The 14,575-nt window shown below is 42.3% G+C and overlaps 1 protein-coding gene across 1 annotated transcript in view; it reads right to left on the reverse strand.

The window, feature by feature from the left end:
* pcsk6 (proprotein convertase subtilisin/kexin type 6) overlaps nt 1–14,575 on the reverse strand; it is a gene marked incomplete at its 5' end in the record, with an annotated part of 408,343 nt that overhangs the window by 7,305 nt on the left and 386,463 nt on the right. The window contains 1 exon segment of the mRNA XM_084308170.1: nt 11,403–11,515. Within this exon segment, the coding sequence (XP_084164296.1) occupies nt 11,403–11,515 (113 nt within the window).

Raw genomic sequence — 14,575 nt, forward strand, 5'->3', positions numbered from 1 at the left:
ATGCTGCTCTGATTAAAGGTCATGTTAAAGTGGTATGTGGTCCAATTATTCTGCTCTGATTACATCATCTTGAAGGCTTCAAATGTGAAAGCGTATAATCTTCATACATTTCTGCCAAGAAATCCCAAGTTTTCTAGGCAAAATCTTTTTCTTCAAAGTGACTAGTAAGCAGATGGGTTCAGATAAATGTAGTGGAGTAAAAAAGTACAATATTCTCTTTGAAATGTAGTGAAGTATAAAATGCCAGTACTCAAGTAAAAACACGTTTACTGTTGTCCACCACTGCAGAAGACACAGACACGTCAGGGCCCCGTTCCCCGTACCTGGATAACTGAGTTAGCCGGATAACTTTCGGTCAAGTCTGACTTAAGCCGGACTTTCCCATTCCCCGAAGCTGGATTGTCTAAATCACCATGACAACAGATCAAAAAGTTTGAGCCTGGTCGAGAGCAGGGTTAAGTTCAAGTTAGCCGGATGAACCATAGCCACGCCCCCGCAAAGAAGTGACAGCTCGTTTCCTGAAATTATTCCCACAGTCTACGATCTGCATTATACCATTCTGAATTACGTTTTTGTGCTCCATTCTTCCAGAGGGGGCTTTTGAAATGTAAAATAGACCCAAAATGCTGATACTAAATTCACTTTGTCCTAAATAATGCACGTTATATATACCGTGGCGCTCGCTAGGTGCGATGTACACATTATGTGGTTATTTTAACAACGCGCAGCATTGCAAATGTGAATCCCGCGGGGATATCCTTAATGATTGAAACCTATCGCTCGTTCGGCTCGGATTCCCTTCATATTCTCCGCTGTGGATAAGGAGCGAGGAAGGAGAGGAGCGCCTGGATTTTGTTTCATTCAAGCATAAAATTGAAGTGTCTATGCGTGGATTGTGGATTTTGTGTGATATTGTAACTGGGATTAAAATGTCTGATGAGATGCGCTGTTTGACGGATTTGAGAAATTGAATGAGCCGTTGACGTCACATTAATGAATGAGAATAAAGAGATAAAACTTCATTCAAAATAAAGAATATTCTAAACACGGGTCTCTCGTTCATTAATGTATAAACAATGAATTTATCCCATCTGGCACAGTGGCGCAGCGGTAGTGCTCAATCCTGGCAACCGGGCGACCGGTGTTCAAAACCCTGTGTTTCCAATATAATTTTTTGGAATATAATATTAATGATTATACGCAAAGGTAGCCTAGTTTTAAGTTAAAATATTATAAATCTACATGCATTGAGGATGTCATTCTTTATATAGCTCTCAACGTGCACCAAATTGAATTATTCCTACATTGCAAAAAGAAGGAAAAGACTAGGATTCGAACCCCGGTCGTCTGCGTGAAAGTCAAAAGGACAAACCGCCACACAGCAGTACAGATAAATAAAAAATCCACCATACATCAATCAATGGATAAGAGAGCCGTATCCTTATTCTGAAACAGTTGAATTAATTATTTTCGCTAGCAAGATCTCATTTGATTATTCAATGCATAAACCTACTGCCAGCAGGAACGTTTAAAGAAATATAATCTGATTGATTGGGGTAATGAGGGATTTAAAATTAGCCTATAGATTATGCATTTAATTTGTCGGCAAGGCTATTGAGCCGCCTGCAATCTGTAAAACAATCAATCAATCAATGCCGTTAGAAGATCAGGATTTCTGCGATCTACACCTGCTGTCTTTTCAACTGAAGCGGCCGCGCGCACTTATCCAGAGTCTCAAGTCTGGCTCGAGTTAACAAGACTGAATCAGCGTTCCAGGAACAGGAAAATCCCGGCTTCAAACATCGGGTTAACTGAATCTGGATAATGGGACTCTTGATCGACTTAGTTGAACCAGGTACGGGGAATAGGGCCCAGGTCTGCCCGGTCTGGTTCTATGTTGTCTCTCCCAGCCAAGACAGTGATGTCGAGCGGTTGTATACAGAGGCCTGCCAGGCAGGGGTGTAAAAAGTACCCAGAAATTATACTTAAGTGAAAGTATGGGTACCGTCTCAAAATCGTACTCAAGTAAAAGTCAGAGTATCTGGCTAAAAACACACTTGAGTAAAAGTAAAAAAAGTTCCTACTTTTAAATGTACTTAAGTACTAAAAAGTTAAAGTAATTTTTTTCCCCTGACTGTCTATTCTTCTGATAGCAGGTGTTTAATCAAAGATCCCCGCTTTCTAGTCTTGCACAAGGACCAATCAGCATGGGTAAGGGGCGGGTTCATTTTCCATTGATGAGGGTTTGATTGGCTGTTTTTAAATAAAGCGCGGCCGCAGGATTAATAACGTTAACGTTAGTTCGGCCAGAGAAACAAATAACTATACTAATTAAAATAGTTGGACCTGCTAGATTTGTACTTTGTAGGTCTGCATTTTAAATGTAAGAAGTAAAAAGTATGTTTCTTTTCTCTGAAATGTGATTGAGTAAAAGTACAAGTATACAAACCTAATAATACTCGAGTAAAGTACAAATCCCCCAAAAACAGTACTTAAGTATTGTAACGAAGTAGAATTAATCAAGTACTTTACACCCCTGTTTATAGCTGATGTTGTCTCTCCCTGCCAAGACAGTGATGTCGAGCGGTTTGTATCCAGAGGCCTGCCAGGCAGGGGTTAGACATACAACCGCTAGACTCTAACTGCACTGCTCTTACTGCCAACGCTTGGAGTTGCCAACAGACACATGCTGGCACATTCCGACGGTGGCTGCTAAGTCTGTCTAAATGTCACCAAAAGGTCACCAACCTGTATTCCATGTATTGCATAGTATTGATTTGATTATTATTATTATTATTATTATTATTATTATTATTATTATTATTATTATTATTATTATTATTATTATTATTATTATTATTATTATTATTATTATTATTATTATTATTATTATTATTATTATTATTATTATTATTATTATTATTATTATTTTATTTTATATTTTCTTTATAAACTTTGTTTAAGACGCCTATCTGATTTGGCATTTCAGTCTGTCCAAAAATCACTGGCAGCCGTGTTTTGTTTTTTTGAGGTATTTATTGGAAGTAGACATTGTTTGTTTGCATTTGTTAGCAATGCTAGTAAAAGTCAATGGTGTTTGTTAGCATGAACTAAAATGTTTTTTTTTCTCTCTTAGAGACATGCTAAGTAATCCAATTGACTTCTAGTAGCTATCAAATGCTAACAATTTGTACTTCGAATATTAAACATATTATTTTAGTGCTTCTTGGTTGGACTGAAATTGCAGTTTCTAATTATAATAATTATAAACTTTCTAATTATACACGTACATATAATGCGTTATAATCTGCTTATAACATTGGTATGATTATAGTTACACGCACTCATAAATATTCATAATATTTTATAACAATAATCACAACACATTGTGATTATGTGGTCAAGGATCATAATTCTTTATAATTGCTGGTCGAGGATCATATTGTATTATAATTCTCATAGTTGAATTTGTTTCAGGTTGAAGTTTGTGACTTACCGTACGCTTTTTTTAAGGAGTCTCTTTGGTTGATCACAACGTTTTATATGTAAAAGTAAAATATACAGTAGAGTATAAAGTATAAATATATAAAGAGGATCAAGTATAAATTGTTTCTATGACATGGGCGAAATGACTTCTTAAACAAAATGAACCATATTCACACGGTGGCCATCTTGCTCTCATGTCATGCTCCGGTTGTGATTTCTTTCCACCTGAACAGGGTGGACACTTCATCGTCTGATGAAGTAACAACCCTGTTCCAGCTGATATACTGTATTAAAAAAACTCTCTGTCCGTTGCACAGAGAGGCACTTGAGAGAGGAGACGGACAAAGCCCAATCAGTGTCACTAGTTTATTTCTGGACCATTAACAGGCTGTCAGCGAGCACGTCAGTTCTACCAGCCTGGCAGGTCCAGCTCGCTGAAAGATGCAATCTGTTCCTCAGCCGAGCCACTGGAGGAGAGGAAGAGAGAAGTTTTAGTTTACAATTACAACCTTTCAGATACACCACGTCACTGCTCTCACGTAACAAGTACCTAACTCCAATTTGTATTTATTTTATTAAAGGACAACTTCAGTATTTCTTATAGCAATTTTTCTGTCATGTGTGGTCTAAATGAATACTTGGGACAAATATCTTTTGTAATTGGTCCAATCTTGAGGGAGATCGATCGCGTCAGCCGATCGGGCTGCAATGTAATCACACGCGGCAAATGTGCAGGTCAAAGTTCATCCACTAAAACAGCTTTTTTTGGCCACTGACTCAGATTGTCATTATACTGTAAGTGACAACATTATGTAAAGTGTCCCTACAGAGATAGACCTTTGTGTTTGGGCTTCTTCTGGTCTCCGTTTAACCAGTCTCTATTCATCCAGTCTCTGTTCATCCAGTCTCCGTTTATCCAGTCTCTGTTCATCCAGTCTCTGTTCATCCAGTCCACTATTTGCGGCCAGGGCCCTGTTTCATGTACGTGGTTCAACTAAGTCGATCAAGATGTCCATTATCCAGCTTCAGTTAACCCGATGTTCGAAGCCGGGATTTTCCTGTTTCACAAAGGTGGATTCAGTCTCGTTAACTCAAGCCAGACTTGCGAGTCAGGCTAAATGCGCGCGGCCGTTTTAGGTGAAAAGCCAGCACGTATCGATGGCAGAGACCCTGATTCTCAACGGCATTGATTGATTAATTGATTTAAGACTTTATTGACAGATTGCAATACGGCTCAATCGCCTCGCCGACAAGTTAAATGCGTTATCTATAGGCTAATTCTAAGTCCCTCATTACCTCAATCAATCAGACTATATTTCTTTAAACTTGCCTGCTGGATTGAATAATCAAATGAGATCTTGCTAGCGAAAAAAATTAGTTAACTGTTATACAGAATTACGATACAGCCCTCTTGCCCATTGATTGATGTATAGTCAATCTTTAACTTATCTCCAATGTGGTCTAACGGGTTGTTCTTTTGACTTTCACACGGACGACCGGGGTTCAAGACCCTAGTCGTCTCCTTTTTTTTGCAATATAGGAATAATTCAATTTGGTGCACGTTGAGAGCTATATAAAGAATGACATCCTCAATGCATGTAGATTTATAATATTTTAACTTAAAACCAGGCTACTTTGGCGTATAATCATTAATATTATATTCAAAAAAATCATATTGGAAACACCGGGATTTGAACCCGGGTCGCAAGGTTGGCAGGCTTGAGCACTACCGCTGGGCCACTGTGCCAGATGGGATAAATTCATTGTTTATACATTAATGAACGAGAGACCCGTGTTTAGAATATTCCTTATTTTGAATGAAGTTTTATTTCTTTATCCTCATTCATTCATGTGACGTCAACGGCTCATTCAATTTCTCAAATCCGTCAAACAGCGCATCTCATCAGACATCTTAATCCCAGTTACAATTAAAATAACCACATTTTTGTGTACATCGCACGAGCGAGCGCCACCGTCGCCACGGTATATATAACGTGCATTATTTAGGACAAAGTGAATTTAATATCAGCATTTTGGGTCTATTTTACATTTCAAAAGCCCCCTCTGGAAGAATGGAGCACAAAAACGTAATTCAGAATGGTATAATGCAGATCGTAGACTGTGGGAATAGTTTCAGGAAACGAGCTGTCACTTCTTTGCGGGGGCGTGGCTCTGCGTGATCGGGCTAACTTGAACTTGAACTCTGCTTTCGAGCAGGCTCAAACTTTTGGATCTGTTGGCATGGTGATCTGGAAAATCCACGTACATGAAACCGGAAAGTCCGGCTAACCCAGTTATCCAGCTAAAGTTATCCGGCTAACTCAGTTATCCAGGTACATGGAACGGGGCCCAGGGGTGTGTTTTATGATGTTTACAAAAGAAGTCGCAAAGAAGAAATAAACCTATACAGATATTTTATAATCAGTCACGCCTCAGTTGATATTTTGTACATAATACCACACTAGCTTATTGCGTGATTGTTTTTGCTGCTATCCTGCCAGGTCTAACCGATGCCAGGTCAACACAATAACTTTAGCTAAGAATAACATTACCTCCACTCTGTCTGCAGCAGGTCTCTCCTAGCCCCTTTTCGTGACTGTGAGTGGATTCACTCGTCCAAACCCTGTTGGCGTGCATCACAGTCACGAAAGGGGCTAGAAAACTGTGCGAAGTGCGCCTCGACATTTTCTTGGTACAATTCGGATATGCGCAAAAACACAAACCATTGTTTTATATCTTTTAGATAACGCAGCGCTTTCTGTACTCCCAACAATCTGCGAATCTTCCTCACCAACTCACTCACGCGAGTTTCCACTGTAACATTACTCTTCCTGCAACAAATCACGTCTCACGGGATTTCAGAGCGATTGCGGACTTCTGTTTGAGCCAGACTGCAGTAAAAGAAGTCTTCAGACACTTATTATAACAGTCTGAGCCTGTCAGTGGCAAAAATACGGTCCATTTGATAGATTTGTTAGTTTATAGCAAAACGTTTTAGTGATTGAATGGAAAATTTTAATTTGGCACTTAGCTGAAAGGGAGCTGCCAATCAAGTGTGATCTGACCGACGACACCCCCACAGTCCTAAGAAATAGTATGAGCAGCCAGATTATGTTTTTGTGCTGGCTTTTATAATAGTTATTCACGTTTGAATCATTAAAATTTGGCTGGTGTTACGCCTATGTTTGAGGTCTCACAGTGTTCCATTAGACATACCAGTTGAACACCACAGATACCACAAATTCTTCTATGAAAGAGAAACATTGAGAGGTTTTGTATCAGGTTTTTATTATCAATTACTAACGTCCTCGTATGAAACCCTCCAACTAGACACTGTCTGGAGGAGAGATATACCAGACCTGGAAAGTGACTTTGATTGGCAAGAAGCATGGGCAAATGTCCGTCTTACATCAAGGAACCCGGACCATCAACAAATCAATCTTAACTATATTCACAGGACATACTTGACTCCTATAAGACTGAACAGAATGGGCCTGAAACAAGACTCAAAATGCTCCCAATGTACAAATGGAGACGAAGGGACATTTATGCACATGTATTGGGACTGCCCACCAGTTAAGGCATTCTGGAAAGATGTGACCCATCAATTATCAAAACTCGTATCTTGGAATATACCAGTACACCCCTCTGTATTGCTTTTGAATGATGTTTTTGAGTTTGCAGTAAATCCACAGCTAAAGAGATTGGTTTTATCGGGTATCACAGTAGCTAAAAAACTGATCGCATCACGTTGGTTTCAACCGGAAAAAATGTGCCGGAAAGTTTGGTCTCTTACATATCTCGATGTGATTTATCAAGAAATATCTACAGCAAGAATTCTGGGGCTCAACGAATCCAAAATGTCAATGTGGTTAGAAGTGGTGGAGAGAATAAAAGCTAGCTTATAATGGTAGTGTCTGGTTAGGAGTGAGGGATAATGGAGGTACTATCCAAGGAGGGGTCCGGGAGGGGGGGGTTCGAGCTGGAGCATATGTGTGTAGGGTTTTAGAAAATAGGTATTAGGGGTATATCCTGTATAAGACATTTGTATAATTGTTAATTTCGTTGGATATACACTGTATACGGTAAAATATTATTATAGACTTTTTTTTTGTCTTGTTTCTGTACTTGCATGTAATTTTAGCCACCTTGACTGTTAGTTTCATTATGCATTGTGTGTTGAGTACTGACTTTTAATAATTTCTGTTTTGCAATAATAAAAAAAATAAATAAATAAAAAAAAATTTGGCTGGTGTGACAAACCCAAAATGTATTTCTTTCACTTCCCCCAGCTTTAAGGTTTCCATGGTAAGTGTCATGGCTGTAAGGAGACCAAACTGAGCTGTCTGTCCGCCTATGGCTGTTTTTAATTACTTTTCAATTCGGAATGTGTTTTGTTTTTAATTACCTTTCAATGAGGAATGTCTGTTTTTACAATGAGGAAGGTCTTAGTTTATATTTCATTTTACTCCACCTTTTTATTTTATTATCTGTCCGTTAATGTCGCACCGAAAACGACCATAGCAAATTCCTTGTCTGTGAAAACTACTTGGCAATAAAACCTTTCTGATTATTTTTTTAACCACTTTTTCTCCCCATTTTAATTTTTTTTCTCCCATCCCAATTTCGTATATCCAATTCTTCACTCCCTTGTCTTGAACGTTGTTAGACCATGCCTCCCACTGGTCGGCTGTAGTGAGGACAGAAGCCTTGCATCACGTGTCCCCTCCGGTACACAAGGAGGCAGCTGTCGCATCTTTTCACCGCAGCAGCTCGATCTCTCAGTGGCGAGGAGTAACGCGTGGGAGGCTCACGCTGCCCCCGACACTTCCTGCTTCCGTCGCACCGGCGTCACCAACCGAACTGTAGGAGTCGCTGTCCACAACGTCCAATCCCCACCCACCAGCTTTCTCTAACACTTGCCAATTGTGTTAGTATGAACGACCGGCCAGCCCGTAGCAACGCCGAGAGCTGGGCTCAAACCCAGCGTCTCCTGCGTTAGAGGCGAACGCCTTGCCCACTGTCCCAATCAGCCGCCCAGACCTTTCTGATTCTGATTCTGATTTGAATTACCTTTCAATGAAGCATGTATGTTTTTAATTACTTTTCAATGAAGTGTCCATCTGTTAGACAGGGCTGATGATACCCTCCTCTTCACCAGATATGTCTCTGTTTTGACGCAACGAAAAGTTCAGTCAGGATGACATTTTTTGGAACTGATGGCTATGTTCGCCATCTGTTTCCTTAGCAAAGTTGTTGTTTCTGCAAACACATGATTATGTGTACGGTAGGTTCTCATTTAAAAAACAAACCAACAGACAGCAAGGCCCTCAGTCTGTTTTCTCTCTGTTTTCATTTCAAACCTTTATTTATTCTCGAAAAGGACAATAATGAGGTCACCCTCATTTTCAATGTCGTCGAGACTTTTTCAATGCATAATTTTATTTTTACAATATAATAATAATAAATAATAACAACTCTATCTATATACAGTAGCATTATTCACACATGGAACCGAAGTGCCCCCACAGCAAGTAGCACACAATGAAATCTGCATACAGTTGAATAAAATGTATAAAATGCAGACATAAGAATAGGTATAAAAGACAATAAAAGTAGTGCAACGTAGAATGTGCAGACATAAGAATAGGCATAAAATAAGTCAAATAAGTACAGCGTTGCTCGAAAGCATGTGAACCCCCCCCCCCCCCCCTCCCGGAACAGCCAGTCCCACAAACACCCCACACATCAATCCCCACCACATCCCCATCAAAAGACCCTCCCCCCCCGATAAAGCACGTCATGACCGAAGGAAAACACAAACAGCCCGCGTGCCACTCAGACCGCCATGCCACTCACACCGCCATGCCGCTCACACCGCGTGCCACTCACACACCGCCATGCCACTCACACCGCGTGCCACTCACACCGCCATGCCACTCACACCGCCATGCCACTCACACCGCCATGCCGCTCACACACCGCCATGCCACTCACACCGCCATGCCACTCACACCGCCATGCCGCTCACACCGCCATGCCACTCACACCGCCATGCCACTCACACCGCCATGTCACTCACACAACCATGCCACTCACACCACCATGCCACTCACACCGCGTGCCACTCACACCGCCATGCCACTCACACCGCCATGCCGCTCACACCACCATGCCACTCACACACCACCATGCCACTCACACCACCATGCCACTCAAACCTCGTGCCACTCACACACCACCATGCCACTCACACCACCATGCTACTCACACCACCATGCCACTCACACCGCCATGCCGCTCACACCACCATGCCACTCACACCGCCATGTCACTCACAGCGACGGATCAATGTAGCCACTCCCTAAGATCCAGGAAATCACTTCTGAACACATTCTGTTTTTTACAAAATGGACTGCATTTATATATAGCTGACTTTTATCCAAAGCTTTGAAACGTATGTGTCTCACATTTACCCATTTCACTCACAAAATACATGTGCACATTTGAGCTGTAAATTATTTCATCATTTGTTTGTGTGTTAATGTTGTGTTTCCTCGGTTGGTACGTCTTGCTATGTTTTAATTGTATTATGTTTTAATTGCAATGTATATGTTGTACTGTTTTAATGTTGTAATGTTTTAATGTCGTCTCGGACCCCAGGAAGACTAGTTGACGTATGGGGATCCTTTGCTAATAAACAATAAACAAATACACAAACACCCACCGAACGCGGAGGTGACATTGCAAGTTAGGGTCATCCTGCTCATCGGGGGCAGCTAGGGGTCAGTGTCTCGCTGTGCGGGTCAGAGGACACTTTGATACAGTGCCGGGAGAAGACAGGATCGAACAGGCAATCTTTTTTTTTCTCCCCTTTTTCTATTTGACTCCCATCCCAATGCCGCTGTGCCAATTCTCCCCTCCCCTGTCTTGAACGTTGCTCGCATATATGCCCCGCACTGGCCGGTTGTAGGGAGGATAGAAGCCTTGCATCACGTGTCCCCTCCGATACACGAGGAGGCAGCCTGTCACATCTTTTCACCTGCCAGCGCGGACTCTCATTGGCGAGGTGTAACGTGTGGGAGGCTCACGCTGCCCCCGCCACTTCCTGTCTCTGCTGTGCAGGCGTCCCCCAACCGACCTGTAGGAGTCGCTGTCCACAACGTCCAGATTACCACCCATCGACTTCCCACCCGCTGACTCTGCCAATTGAGTTAGTATGACGGCCGGCCCAAGCCGGAGGCAACGCCGATAGCCGGAGTCGAACCCGGTGTCTCTTGCGTTGGTGACGAGCGCAATGTCCGCTGCGCCACCCAGCCGCCCTCGAACGGGCAATCTTCAGATTACCAGACAATCACTCTAACTCCTAAGCCACTGTCGCCCCGATTACATGATTAACTACTGGACTAAATCACATGTAGCATCTTCAACTTCACGACTATTTGACAACATCACCTCTATATTATTAATGACCTTATAGAACAATGTGTACATGTTTGATGGGTGGAGAATAAAACAGGCAAACAGTTGGTATGTATGTACATACACGTGTAATAAAACACAAATATGTACATGCAATAGCAACTGGGGTACATAAGAATATTATGAATAGAAGGATGACTTTCTATCAAAGAGTGCCTGCTCTCAGAGCCCATTCGGTCTACCCTCGTGCTCGGATTGTTTGCGATGATGAAAAGGCATGGGGCCGCAGAGGGGGCAGAGGTGAGAGCCCGTTATAGTAGAGGATTTTGATAAACATTCAATAACATAACAATAATGAATTAATAAATATTTGTTCAAACTTAATTTGGGGACAAGAGTGACAGCCCTAGTATCCAGCATGCAGTTCTCCTGTCCTCAGTGTGGTGTTGACCTTGACCTTGACCTTCAGTGGTCAAACCTAGTTCAGTACATACCGTTGTTACAGGTGGCGTTCACAATACAGGTCCTGCTGACCAAATTGTAGCCCTCCTTGCATCTGGTACAGGTGGTTCCAGGCCCATCGCAGATCAGACAATTCTCTTCACACCTGGAGACCATAGAGAGAAAGAATATTTTCTTAGTTGAAAAGGCTGAGAGGGAGACGGACTAGAGGAGACACAGGAGAGAAGGTTCTTTATTGAGACAGTAGGAAGGCTGAGAGGGAGACAGAGTAGGGGAGACACAGGAGAGAAGGTTCTTTATTGAGACAGTAGGAAGGCTGAGAGGGAGACAGAGTAGAGAAGACACAGGAGAGAAGGTTCTTTATTGAGACAGTAGGAAGGCTGAGAGGGAGACAGAGTAGAGGAGACACAGGAGAGAAGGTTCTTTACTGAGACAGTAGGAAGGCTGAGAGGGAGACAGAGTAGAGGAGACACAGGAGAGAAGGTTCTTTATTGAGACAGTAGGAAGGCTGAGAGGGAGACAGACTAGAGGAGACACAGGAGAGAAGGTTCTTTACTGAGACAGTAGGAAGGCTGAGAGGGAGACAGACTAGAGGAGACACAGGGGAGAAGGTTCTTTATTGAGACAGTAGGAAGGCTGAGAGGGAGACAGAGTAGAGGAGACACAGGAGAGAAGGTTCTTTATTGAGACAGTAGGAAGGCTGAGAGGGAGACAGAGTAGAGGAGACACAGGAGAGAAGGTTCTTTATTGAGACAGTAGGAAGGCTGAGAGGGAGACAGAGTAGAGGAGACACAGGAGAGAAGGTTCTTTATTGAGACAGTAGGAAGACTGAGAGGGAGATAGAGTAGAGGAGACACAGGAGAGAAGGTTCTTTATCGAGACAGTAGGAAGGCTGAGAGGGAGACAGAGTAGGAGAGACAGGAGAGAAGGTTCTTTACTGAGACAGTAGGAAGGCTGAGAGGGAGACAGAGTAGAGGAGACACAGGAGAGAAGGTTCTTTATTGAGACAGTAGGAAGGCTGAGAGGGAGACAGAGTAGGGGAGACACAGGAGAGAAGGTTCTTTATTGAGACAGTAGGAAGGCTGAGAGGGAGACAGAGTAGGGGAGACACAGGAGAGAAGGTTCTTTATTGAGACAGTAGGAAGGCTGAGAGGGAGACAGAGTAGAGGAGACACAGAAGAGAAGGTTCTTTATTGAGACAGTAGGAAGGCTGAGAGGGAGACAGAGTAGAGGAGACACAGGAGAGAAGGTTCTTTACTGAGACAGTAGGAAGGCTGAGAGGGAGACAGAGTAGGAGAGACACAGGAGAGAAGGTTCTTTATCGAGACAGTAGGAAGGCTGAGAGGGAGACAGAGGAGAGGAGACACAGGAGAGAAGATTCTTTATCAAGACAGTAGGAAGGCTGAGAGGGAGACAGAGGAGAGGAGACACAGGAGAGAAGGTTCTTTATTGAGACAGTAGGAAGGCTGAGAGGGAGACAGAGTAGGAGAGACAGGAGAGAAGGTTCTTTATCAAGACAGTAGGAAGGCTGAGAGGGAGACAGAGTAGAGGAGACACAGGAGAGAAGGTTCTTTATTGAGACAGTAGGAAGGCTGAGAGGGAGACAGAGTAGGAGAGACAGGAGAGAAGATTCTTTATCAAGACAGTAGGAAGGCTGAGAGGGAGACAGAGTGGAGGAGACACAGGAGAGAAGGTTCTTTACTGAGACAGAAGGAAGGCTGAGAGGGAGACAGAGTAGAGGAGACACAGGAGAGAAGGTTCTTTATTGAGACAGTAGGAAGGCTGAGAGGGAGACAGAGTAGAGGAGACACAGGAGAGAAGGTTCTTTATCGAGAGAGGAGGAAGGCTGAGAGGGAGACAGAGGAGAGGAGACACAGGAGAGAAGGTTCTTTATCGAGAGAGGAGAAGGACAAAGCCAAGTATGTGTCACTAGTTTACTATTTCTTGGTCATTAACACGCTGTCAACGAGCAGTCAGTTCTACCAGCCTGACAGGTGGGCTCGCAGAAAGATGCAATCTGTTCCTCAGCCAAATGAGCAGATGCAGAAAGTTTTTGTTAAAACCAATTAGAACCATTCAGATACACCACTTCACTGCAAGTAACAAGCACCTAACTCTTGTCAAATTTGTATTCATTTTATTAACTTGCAATGTTTTGACTTGAATTTAAAGTTTCCATGGTATGTAGGTGTCATGGCCCTGAGGAGGTGTTTCCGTCTGTCTACGCCCAATTTCAGAATTCATACATGAATGAATGTTTTCAAAAAACAACAGGGCTTTTGAGGTAATGAAACCACTGCACCCAGGCAGCAGTGGTTCGGCAAAAAATTGTTCAGAGTATATATCTGCTTAGAAAATGAAAATGTCTAATTATTATTTTTTTTTTCTCCACGTGGTAAATACACAGGTCACAACATGTTTACAGGAACGTTTTGGAGTTGTATTTGGAGTGTATTTTGTGACTGTTGGGAACTAGTCTACACTGGCACACCTACTTCCACTGAAGTGCGGCTGTTCCCTAAGCCTAATGCACGCACAGAGAAGAAAAGGGTATGTATCTGCTTGTCTAACTCCAGGGTAGATGGCAAATAAGCTCCCAAAAAGTTGGTGTGTTCCTTTAAGAGGTTAAACCATCACCTTTAACATTCACTTCAGACACTTTAAACTCAAATTGGGAGGACTTTACTGAGTGACAGGAGTGGGACGAGACAGAGAGAGTCTCCTACTTTGGCCAATGAATTGCATTCCAAGGCCATAAGATTCAGTAGCCAATCAGGACCTTTTCCATGTTTTTTGTAGAGTGCAAAAACGCATATATTTATTTAATAGAATTGTTTATTTTGCTGTTGAAAACACAGCATTCCAATACTGTACATTGTTGTCAGATTCTTTCCAAGACTCTGCTATTATAGACCCTTTCTACCGTGACAACCATACACATTCTAAATAGGGGCCAAAGCTCTGAGCAACCGAATAGCAACAGAATACTTCTGAAAAGGTCTATATTGAACTATAATGCGGTCAACAAAGAAAAAAGGAAATGACGTGCAGCGGAGCGAAAGTGGAGAAAAACAAAAACCACCATATGCTGTGATATATACAAAGATGCTTTAACTGCTTATAATAAAACCATCCGCTTAGCAAGGAAAGACTACTTCTCTAAAATCATTACAGAAAACGCTGGAAACTCCAGAATCCTTTTTTC

The sequence above is a fragment of the Notolepis coatsorum genome (assembly GCF_963971535.1).
Source record: "Notolepis coatsorum genome assembly, chromosome: 2".
Classification (NCBI taxonomy): domain Eukaryota; kingdom Metazoa; phylum Chordata; class Actinopteri; order Aulopiformes; family Paralepididae; genus Notolepis; species Notolepis coatsorum.